The sequence below is a fragment of the Simochromis diagramma genome, unplaced genomic scaffold (genome assembly GCF_900408965.1).
Source record: "Simochromis diagramma unplaced genomic scaffold, fSimDia1.1 OVJJ01000216.1, whole genome shotgun sequence".
In the NCBI taxonomy this organism is placed as follows: Eukaryota; Metazoa; Chordata; class Actinopteri; order Cichliformes; family Cichlidae; genus Simochromis; species Simochromis diagramma.
In genome coordinates, this window is record NW_024386883.1 from 16793225 (window position 1) to 16805435 (window position 12211).

Consider the following 12211-nt stretch of genomic DNA (forward strand, 5'->3'; position numbering starts at 1 on the left):
CATAGCAATATTACTGAGTCCACAGTTAGAACAACCGACATCAGCAGCACTGGGACATGAAATCCCACGAAATAAAGCAAACATTGGCAGATGCAACCAGCAGATACTGGCCACCATGATTTTCTTCCCACACAAATTACAACAACTGCTGCTTGCAGTGCTTTGCAATAATCACTTTCAACTTGGTGAAACGTTTAAAAACTAAACTAAAACTGAGAATCTGATTGGTTGGTTATCACCATCTACTCATCAATGTCATAGTTGTAACATCTTCCACAGACAACATCAACAGAGTTTTCCGCTTCAGAAATTCCCTCTTAAGTGTTTTAATCAATTAAAATGTTAAAATTCAGCTGCCTTCATATACAGGAAGAGGAAATGTATTGCTTTGAAAATATCTTTTCAAAATAACTTTGATGGAATTTTCTGCTTTTCTTCCTGAAAAAAGGCCCTTCATTTGTACTCTCTAGCTTTCAATTATGACTAGTCTTTTATAGTAATTACTATGTATGTTTACTATTTGATCTCTACTATGTACAGCACAACCCGTGTTGTTTTTAAATGTGCTTATAAATACATTTTGATTTTTTTTATTTGATCTTAACCACTCTCTTTGGTTAAGTTAGTATATTAAGCATGGCAAGTTTAACCTGAGGTTTGGCGCCCTCTTCTGGGGTTAACAGGAAGTTTGTATACTAGTATGCGGACCTTTTATCAGTATACACACCAAATGAACATTAAGAGAGATGATGTTTGTTGTTATAATTACGTAAAATCTCACAGAGTGCACTTGGTGTAAGCAATTAGAAAAAAGGGTCAAAAGTGTATTTCAAAATGTATCTGAAGCTACATGTGGCATAGCAGCCTATGTTAGGCAACTGAACTGAGCATCTTTCAAAGATTTTTAACCTAAATCTGAACTTACACACTATCAGGTACTTGACTTGGCTTACATGGATGGATCGATGGATGGAAATACGATTGTAGGCAGAGACAGTTTAAGAGACGAAACCGCAGGCAAAGACAAAACCTTTTAAAAACGATTAAATTCATTCAATTTCTTCTCAGATGTTGTTATAGGCTGTTTATTTACACAGCACCAGCTCACAGCACCAGCTCACAACAAGAGCGGCGTCAGCAACTGCTTTTCAATACGAGGAAAAGACTCCATAACACTGTGAGCAAGCACTTGGCGACTGTGGGAAGAAAGAACTCACTTCAAACAGGAAGAAACCTCCAGCAGAAGCAAACTCAGACAGGGTTAGCGATCTGCTGCCACAGGTTTGGGGGCTGAGGGGAAAGATAAGAGAGAAATTGTTCATTGCATCATGGGAAGCCCTTCAACAACCTGCGAGTCAAAGATACTGAGATAATGCTCTAAAGCAGCGGTCCCCAACCCCCGGGCCTCAGACCGGTACCGGTCCGTGAGTCGTTTGGTACCGGGCCGCGAGAGTTGAGGCTCAGGTGTGAAATGTATGGTTTTCAGGGTTTTTATCGGTTTTCAGCGTTATTTTGTTATCGTTTTGATCGTTAATTCGGTTTTCCTGGGTCTTTTCACGTGTGTTATGAATAAATCTTCTTTTTTTTCGGTACCGGTACTCGTTTTATTTTGTTGTATTTATCCGCGACACATTAAAGGCCGGTCCGTGAAAATATTGTCGGGCATAAACCGGTCCGTGGCGCAAAAAAGGTTGGAGACCGCTGCTCTAAAGGGCTTCCTTAATTTTACTGCTGAAACTTGTGCTGCTGAGATGCGAGACTTGATTTGTTCTTCAGCACTTCAAACCACTGAGACCTGGCTCACTCAACCCCATCTGACATTTCTTGGATAAACTGTGAGCCTTATTACAGCATCAATAGGTTCACTAATGTGCCTGAGGAGAATGGGAGCAAATCCCCATAGCCGGGCTCTAAAATACCTTCCCAGAGTTGTTTAGGTTATTATAACAGAAGATTAACACTGAGAGTTCAAATGACGTGTTCAACAGCTACTTATGGGTATGATGTGTAGCTGTCCGCATACTATTGCTCATATAGTCGAGTCAAAGCTTAAGAAGCATTTCCCAGATTAGTGGTGTCAGTTCATTATATTTATATAGCACAGTGAGGTATACAAGCCATCTACATAATAATATTAATAGAATAGACCGCAAAGGACTATGAAAAAATGCAAATCATGATATCCGCCAAACATAGAAAAGGCATCAGCATGACAGCAAATAGACGAGGAGTAAGAACATTTATTAAAAATGTTATTAAGCTGAAAGAAATACACTAACCAAGTGCATTTTTTTAAGATATCGAGAGAGGTAGAGGGGGACCAAATACAGTTACCTCAGCTGTGCTATGATTTAGTTGAAGGAAATCCATTCAGGATTTTAAATCATCCAGACAGTCAGAAGTGTTTTTCATTAAGTAGGTGCTGTCGAGTGTAGCAGGTAGATAAAAGTGAGCAGAAATGCACAGTAGTGGCAGAATATTTTATTTCTTAAAGACAGAATAAATAAAAGCGGGCCTATCATATTGTGCATACATTTGCATACTGTTATGGAGTGATTTATAAAGTTGTGATAGGAACAGTTTCATATTCTTTGGCTCTTTTCATTAATTCACAGAAAGTATGCACCAGTCAGAGTCACAAGAGTATAACAAAGGGTCACAGGGTGACCTGAGCTGCCACATTAATATGCAGTGTGCCCAGATAATGCCTTTCTGTGCTTTGTAATAATGGCTCAGTGTTTCTGAGTGTGTGGACGTTGCCCCCTCAGCCTGCTTTGGAGGGGAAGTGACTGGATTATGCTCTAATCTCATTATGATGCCGCTGCCATGTGAGGGCCGACTGGAAGGATTAGAAACTGAGGGCTCAACTTCGACAAACCAGCTGACTGTAATGACTGCTCATGCACACTCTTATGGTGCGTGTCAACAGCTTACACGGCACTGACCAACAAGGAAGGACCATCCCTCTCGTCTATCAGCAGTAGATCCACCTCCATGGTAACCATGGTAGGTATCATTTGCTTTTGTAATTTTCTGCCTCTGTGCATCAACAGCCTTCAGACTGGCAAGCCTGAAAACATTTGATAAATGATGATAGGCAGAAGCCGGCCAAGTCTGGTGTCAGCCTCACCCAGAAGTAATATATTATGGCAGCATCGGCGTAACTTTGTGCTGAACATTGGGGGGGGGAGTCGAGATCTCTGTCTAAATAAATAAATAAATCTGGGTAAATTCCCAGATGATTAAACATGCAACTATTTTGCTGGTAATACCTGAAATGAGCAAAGAAAATCAACAGCCTATTTATGCAAGATAATTCATAATTTTATTGGGGGGGGGGGGGGGTTATATTGGTTGTGTCTGATTATTGGGGGGATCATAACCCCCCTGACCCCCCTGGAAATTACGCCACTGTATGGCAGGTTTGAGTGTGGATGGTGGGAGATGCCATGAAAATGTTTTCTGATTCATTAAAATTTGCATTTAAACATAAATAAAGTATAAGATGATAACGCCTGAACTTTAAAACAGAACTGCAGAATTAATTCAGTTGGGAAATTTGCTGGTTTTGTGTCTGATGTTCATGCTTTACAAATTCTGTGTTTTATATACACCTCCTATTTAATATAAACTCAGTTAAAGATAAAATGACAGCTTGGAGGAAGTCATTAGTTGCCTCTAAAAACATATTTATTTATTTACAAAATTACCTTTAGTTAGCAAAATTGTTTTACATTAAATTTACTCTATTTATAAATCATTTTTTCTCTGTGTAAAACTTACTACTTTACATAGCATTTTTTATAATATAGCATTTTATAATATTTTTTATTTCAACTTGTTGAGTTCCTATATTAGATTTTTCAAATTTTTTGTATCTATTTTATCTTTATTCTTTTCTTTTGTGTACATTTGACCTTGTTGAGTTATTTCTTATATGCTATATCTTGGCTATCTTAGCTTAGCTTAGCTTAGCTTAGTTTAGCTTAGCTTAGCCTAGCTTAGCATATCCCCTAATCATAGCTATAGCTAGCTAACTAGGTATAACACATTCTTGTTGCTTTAGGCAACATATAATCATATTATATAATAAAATCACATAAATTACAACAATATTTCAAAACATTAGCACCACTAAATTCAGCTAATATCTAATATAAAATTGGGCAAAACTATTTTAAATGTAAAGAAATAAGTTGCTTTAATGAGACAAGCTGGTTGGTTGACTTTTTGGCTACCTTGCCTGAACATAAAACGCCAAAAGGTTTGTGACTGTATGCAACCAGCATTACTTCTTTGTTTATTGCTCAGTTATAACATGTTGGCATGTAACACTGGGTAGCACACTGGATATATAATCATTGATTTACCTCTTACTGGAAGTAGTTTTTTTTTCTTGATCAGGTTTTCATATTATGATTGTTTTAAGCCTCTGGACTAAATATATAAACATTAGATAATTTTGAAACTGATCATTTGTGTCTCATTTTTGTAAAAAAAAAATTTTTCAGTCAAAAAAATATGAGGAAAGTCTTCATGATATTTCTAAAACATAAACAACAAGTGTTAAAAGTAGAAAGAGAACCCAACTTAGGCAAACGAAGTCGAAATTAGAATTCCTGAGAAGGACATTTGCCCTGTAGCTGTAATATAAGGGGTCAAAACATGTCTCTGCATTAAAAAAAACAACCCTGAGTAAATTGATCAGATGAATATGTAACTAAAACGATTTCTGCTGGGAACCCCACACTTGCAAAATATGAAATTAAATAAAATTAATAAAAAATATGCTTTTTTCCCCCATCGTCCTTTTGTAACGTTTATCACCTGAGGGTGTTTTATTTCATTGCTCATTTTAATTAAAAATGCAAAGAAGTGCTCACAAGCATTTTTTTCTTGAAATTTCTGCAGAGTGAGCTGGATGTTTTTTCCAGTTCCATAAAAGGATGACTGATTTAGGCGCTTTTCTTGATGATTACACGTTTCGTTAATTTCACTTACAAAAAGCTAATGAAACTCCTGAAACTGTTTCTCTCTCACACACACAGGGGTCCACAGTACCTTTAGTTTTTGGGTCAGCCTGTTGCCGCCAACATACCAAAGGTCTGTTTTGGAGAAATGACAGATGAGAGAATGATTAAGCTGTCTGACCAACCGGGATATGTGTGTCACACAGATGTCAGTGTGTATACATGACAGTAGGTGAAGGTCTGGATGAGGGACAGAGATACGCAAACACGCGACACAGATGAGACGGTGATAGAGACACAATGTTCAGGAACACTGGCGTCTCTTATCCTTCTCTGCTGTTGTTTTAAAGTGGATAGCCTGCAACAGGCAGTCCAGAGGACTGTATTTCTTCTTCTCTCATTTCTGAAAGAAGTATTTTTTTCCCCTTCTTGGCTCCCTCGGTCTAATCTAAGCAGCAGCAGAGTAAGTGGCATTTTAAAAGTACAGCAGCTGTGACTATGTCAAGGTCTGAGGAAGCAGTCAGAGTCTGATACAGCAAGAAAAAGGCAACATTTTCTCTACTGGAGAAGCAGGAGCAGGTTCAACAGAAATACCAGTGGTGAATCTAATCTGTGCAGGCTGCAGGCTCTGCTCTGTCTTCATCCTCTACCTCCTCATCCTCCGCTCCAGCTGCAACTTCACACCCTGCAGCAAAGGAAAAAATCTTCGACTAGTTCAGCGCCTGGCTGTTCTATAACCTGCAGCACTCTCAGGTAAATGCATGGAAGTGAGCTGTGTGTGTTGTCACTGTTTATTCAGGAGGAAGGATGTGTGGACTGCAAAACTGAATCAATGTAACACCTCACAAAAATTGACTTTGACAGTGAATGAAGAATTTAGCCATTATAAATGTGGCTTAGATGCCAATTAAGGATTTAAGTATCCGTTTCACATTATTTTTTACAGGACATAGTTGCCTTTGGGAAGGGCATCTGTCAAATCTCACGTGTGGAGCTACCCACTGTGGTGACCCTGTCCGAATAAGGGAACAGAGCAAAGTTTGTCAGTAAATTTAAAGGTTTTCAATGAATACTTGAATTTCTTTACACTTAAAGAACGCTGATTTGTTTTTTTGGTGGGTTACTGTGCATTGGTTTTAGTGGTGTGAACTGTATGAACTAAAATTACTTTGATTTCTCTGGTGGGAATATTGTTCAAACAGCCAGTGTCACCTGCCACTGTGTCAGCGGTAGATTACACAGATAATACTTGAACTGAACCTTTCTAGTCATTCACTAAACACAAACTGGACCAAATAGGACAGAATAAGAAATCTGTATGTGAACATGATCCAGAATGGCCGATGATTTCTTTGAGTCAGAGCTCATTAAAGGAGGACAGAGGCAAACTGTAAATCTGTTCTGTGGTCTGTGGTTCTTTTTGTAAAACATGGATGCCATGTCCTCTGGACTAAACAGGAAAAATGGTACGTGCTTTACTACCTCTGGAGTTGGTAGCTTGGTTCTATGCAAAGTTCAATACATGTTGCCATTCAGATGACACCTGTATCAGTGAAGGCTTTTCATACCTCAGAGTGACAACATACCTCTCCCGAAAGTCCAGACTTGTTAAAAGAAGACAGGGCACTGTATAGAAGTAAATGTGCCCCTGTTCCCCGTATTTTATACCCCTTAGTATCAACAGAGCGGCGCAGAAACACCACAGTTTACCTGAGTATCGCTGACTGTGTCCATGCCTTCGTGACCACAGTCTACTAATGGCTGCTTCCAGCTTGATATCGCACCAGGTCACAAAGCTTGAATGATCCCAAACTGGCTTCTTGAACCTCCACAGTCATCAGATCTCAATCCACTAGAACACCTTTTGGGATATGGTGCACATCAAAGATTTGCATCATAGATGTGCAGCCAACCAATCAGCTGAAAGTAAAAAAGCACAAAGTTAAAATGTTAGCATGGATCAGAATCTCTAAGCACTGTTTCCAGAACCTTGAATCAAACCCAGAACTAACAAAGTGTACATAAGTGTGCATGGCCGGTGAGTGTATGAGAAATGAAATGTAATGATGTTCATCTGAATGCTGCTTAGCTTCCTCTCCTGTGATTACAAGGTTAGCATTAAACTTAAAACGTTCAAGTTACAATAAACTGTAACTGAAAATCCAAGCTACTCTGCACACAACACTTGAACTAAATGACATTAACAAAATGTGAGAAATGAAGAACTAAAAACAAAACCCTCTTTGATTTAGGCTACTTTTAATTAGCTAGTATAACTGGTTAGCTTGCTACCTGACAGTGCTAAAGCTAAAACTAATTCTAAAACTAAAGAAAAAAAGCAATAACGTTTTAAAGTATTATCTAAAATATGAATCTTACTCTGTAAAATCATCATGAATGTTATATCATCTAGTATTCTACAACTTTTCTCTATTAGCATACTTAGCAAGCTAACAAAACTAAAGCCTGTTTTTTTAATATTACAACCTGATGTTTTTAGGCAGTAAATCTCCATTTTAAAAAAAGCACATATAACAAAAATATTTACTATATTTTGTATAGTAATGTGACCAAATTACAGCTATTGCAATTACATTTCTTTAACCAATATTTTTCAGCTAATTAATGAGAATTTTATATAATTTAGTTTAACTGGTTGCCTTGGGTTTTTTGCAGTTATGACAAAATTATTATTTAGTATTCATTTATTTATAGTATTTAATTAAATATTTCTGTGGGTTTTGCAGGAGCTCATCTCTTCTGGTTGCTTCTGGGTGATCACAGTTACGGCTATGGCATCAGCAGCTCTGGAGCTGATGGGCTTCTTCCTGGGCTTACTGGGGATGCTGGGGACCCTGGTGGCCACAGTACTTCCATACTGGCAGATTTCTGCACACGTTGGTTCCAATATTGTCACAGCTGTGGATAACATGCGGGGCCTGTGGATGGAGTGCGTCTATCAGAGCACGGGGGCCTTCCAATGTGAGACCTACAACTCAATGCTGGCTTTGCCTTCGGACCTGCAGGCTGCTCGTGCCCTCATGGTCATCTCCATAGTGTTGTCTATCCTTGCAATTGCTATGGCAACTCTGGGAATGCAGTGCACGCTTTGCTTGGAGAGCTCTGGTGGGGTTAAGAGTCGTGTTGCCGGTGCAGGTGGGGTGTTATTTGTCTTTGCAGGCTTTCTGGCTCTCGTACCCGTGGCGTGGACCACACACGAGGTGGTTAAGACCTTCTACCTTCCAAACGTACCTCAAAGCATGAAGTATGAACTCGGAGAGTGCCTATACACTGGGCTGGCCTCTGCACTCATTTCCATGCTGGGTGGGGGGATGCTATGTGTGTCATGTTGTGAAGAGCAGGAAGGCGGCCGTGGGAGACGCCACGGAGGCGGATATCCGTACCCAGTAGGAGGCGGCATATCGAGCACAGGTGTACGAACAACCTCACAGACCTACCGCAACCCCACCCTGCAGGTGGGGGGTGTCAATACCCCCAGCAGGGGGCAGACACTAATTCGTAGTGCAAGTGGCAGTTCAGAGTCGGGTACGCATGGAGCCCAACGAGCTAGGAAGCCCACTGCAGCAGGATATGACATCACAGGATATGTCTGAGGGGTCCACCTGTCCATTACACCTTTAACTGTAACTGCCTCACAGCTTAAGTTTAATAAATGTATTCTTATAGTGTATCTAAATGAATGCACATTGTCAGTGTTTGCTGGATTTTTTTGAGAAGCAATTGTGAAATTTCAACAAAATTACACAGCAGAACTATTAAAGTTGTGTTTCTGTACTTGTTTGACCTGTTCTCTATAGTTTTCACTCATTTGCGTTGATAGAAAATTGTCACTTTTTATCTTTATTATCAGTCTTTTACTATCCTTGTGAAATATAAACAAAGTAGACAAAAATGTAGGAAAAATACATGAAGACATTGTCAATAAAAACAGTTTATGAATGGTTTTCATTACGTGAACGTGTTCTCATTAGCTACATAGATGCCTAGCTTTTGCTGCATGTGCAAAAATCTAACTAAAAGTTTTCTACATAGCAGCCAAAATGGATGTTTCTAATCTAAATCAGAAAGAATACTTCTCACAGTACTGTATTACCTGAAACCGATGTTGGACTGTGCCTGCAAAATGTAAACTATAACTATAAATTGTATTAATTTCCATCCTATTTGAAAATTTGAATGCATTTTCAAAGAATTACAAGTGCCTTGTACATTAATATCAGTGTATCACAATGAGATTTCCAGTCATGCAAAATATAAAGAATATTTGTTAAATTTGAAAAGGGAAAATCATGATATTAACGTCTTTAATCTGAATCCTTTGTAACGACCAACAAGGGGCAAATTAAGCTTGTATAGAAGTCCCCCTATATGATTCCCTTAGCAAAGACTTTACTGATGACCTTATGAGTCTCACTGAATACAATTCAAAAGAGCAATAAATCAGTGTACGCTTCAAGTTAGGAAGTCTTCACAGCACTTTGAAATTCATCATCTCAAAGCTTTAAAAACTGGACTTTGCAAACCAATGGGTGACAGCACGATGGCTGCATCCATCCTTTATATACAGTCTATGTGTACATTGACGACGACACAATGAAGTTGGAGTTTTTCGCTGGACAAACTCTGTGATGACTCCATTTTTAAATGACCACAAGCATCCTTTTCTGCATTGTACTCTTTTGTATTTGGAAATAAATGTAAACTTTTCCTACACGCCTTTTGCAGAGCTTTTCTTTCCTCCTACACTGCTTTTTCCCTCAGAATGGTTTTGCAGATACTAAAGACAGAAGCAAATGTACTGACCTAAATGAAAAGCACGGGTTAAACTAGTATACGCTGCTAAAAAAATATTAAAGGAACACGTTTTAATCCGAGTTTACCATCGAGTCTTAAACCTCTGCGATATTAATCTGGTCGTTTAAGTTGCAGACTGGGTGTTAATCAGTTTCAGCCGCTTTGGTGTTAATGAAATTAACAACAGGTGCACTAGAGGGGCAACAATGAGACAACAGGTGGAGGCCGGTGACATTTTTTCCCTTCCTCATGTTTACGGACTGCGTTTTTTCACTAGATTTGCATTTGGATAGAGTCAGTGCCACTGATGTTGCACATGCAGTCCAACTCCTCCAGGATGACACACCAATATGCTTCATTGCCAGGTTTGCTGTGTCTCCCAGTGCAGTCTCAAGAGCATGGAGGAGATTCTGGGAGACAGGTAGTTACTCTAGGAGAGCTACAAAATGACCTCTGGCAGGCCACTGGTGTGAATGTCTGACCAAACAATCAGAAACTTTGTGAGGGTGGCCTGAGGGCTCAACATCCTCTACTGGGCCCTGTGCCTGGCAATGTGGAATTGTGGCAACCTGTACTTGGGAGGACATGCGACACACGGGAAAGGGTTTGGAAAGGCTGTGGAGAACATTATGCTGCCTGTAATATAATCCAGCATGACTGGTTTGGTGGTGGGTCAGTGATGGTCTCGGGGTCACTGAGTGACCCATGTGCTCGCCTAACATAAACTCAACCACATAGCATCCATTTGTTCCAAACACACTACCCAGTCCATACCAGTAAAGATATCCAGCATGATTTTTTCCCCCATTGAGATCTGATGTGCTTTCAAAGTGGTTTTGCAGGGACTGTAGACAGAAGCAAACGTATTGACCGAAAGGAAAAGCACAGGTTAATCAATAATGGCTCTGATGCATCAGGTGTCCAAGGCAGTGAGTCAGCCTGTGCCAGTGTTTGATGAATAAACAATGTGACTCCCATGAACTGCTTTAAAGAAAGCATTTAGAGATGTAACTTTTCTTAAATAATTACTCTGAAGCTGACAAATAGGTGTGACATAACCATTAGAAATAAAGCAGGCTATCTGACACTTGAATGGCCTTTTAAATTGCAGCAGTTAATATTTAAAGACTGCCAGTGTTGTTTGCGTTTAGGCTGCTGTTTTCCCATTTTCTGAACGGGAAAAAGATTGCAGCCCTGAACCGAGGGCAAACAGAAATCCAACACAAACAGACCTAAACAAACAAAACCCTCACTTTAGTCCGATCAATAAGCAGTTTGAGTTTGACTAATAGCTGCATTGTGAGACCGCTCACTGGGTCAGTTTGCATCCACCAAAATGCGATAAAGGCTCTGAGATCTGAGGCGTGAAAAGTTGCCTCAAACTAGTCTTTCTGCCCTTTTAGCCAAAGTCAGCTTTAATGTCAACTAGAATGAATCCAAAATATTAATTACACACAACATATATCAGCGTATTTGTAACTTCTGTTTATGCAGAAAATTATTAGATGTACAAGGACTCTTAAAGCTATATACATTATTGCAAGTCTACATTACAGTGCAAGTGATATTGAACAGACATGCACACTGTGGGGGACACCAGTGAGGATTTCTGTTCATTTCAAGTTTTAACCTAAAATCCTGCACACCACAATCCCCTGACCCCAAACATATTTGAGCAAGAGAACGCCGTAGATAAGTAGACAGAGAGCACGCACACCAAGGCTGTGTGAAAGACAAACACAAACTCAAAACACACTTTGAACCCTCCTGAGCACCCCTGTGTCACAGAGGTGCACGCAGCTCTTATGGGAATGTAAACACCTCGTGAATGAGGTCTGTCTCTGTTACTGCTGTTACTCAGAGACACCTGCTGTGAATAAAGGTTGTAGACATTTCCACAGGGGAGATGATACATACACCGTTCTATCAGCATGAACCTGGACTAACGCTGGGTCTGAGAGAGCAATTAACTGCTGCGAGAGCTCATTGACTCTCACGCAGAGAACATTTTATGATCCAAGAACTAAGGAATTGCTCAACAGTGCTCTACAGTAACCAAATAAATATACTGAAGATACCAGCTGACCGACCAATACAGCATGAGAAAGAACATAATCCTAATGTGTCGGTTTACTAAGAGAAACAAAAAAAGGATTGATTGGGTTCATTCAGCTACCAAAAATGAATCTTGTATTTGTAATGTGACATAAATCATCAGGTTAACTGGAGTTTAATATGAAGTACCCCTCCACATAATGTACTTTCTGTTGTTTATATTTTATTGTACTTATATGAAATTAAAATATCATTGAATTCAAACTATTAGAACTTACAGTAATTTTACTCCATAGGAGTGCCTGCAAACTTACTTTTGGCTTAACAGCGAAGGAAGTGCAGCTTAGAGCTGCTGCACACTAACAAGATGA

At 39.4% G+C, this 12211-nt stretch overlaps 1 protein-coding gene across 1 annotated transcript; it reads left to right on the top strand.

The window, feature by feature from the left end:
* The first annotated feature begins 4989 nt into the window (after nt 1–4989).
* On the top strand, nt 4990–9416 carry cldn2 (claudin 2). Its single transcript, XM_040032515.1, has 2 exons — nt 4990–5723; nt 7718–9416. Exon 2 carries the CDS (start codon nt 7763–7765, stop codon nt 8582–8584), a length of 822 nt encoding a protein of 273 aa, XP_039888449.1. The 5' UTR covers nt 4990–5723; nt 7718–7762; the 3' UTR covers nt 8585–9416.
* Nucleotides 9417–12211: the final 2795 nt, after the last annotated feature.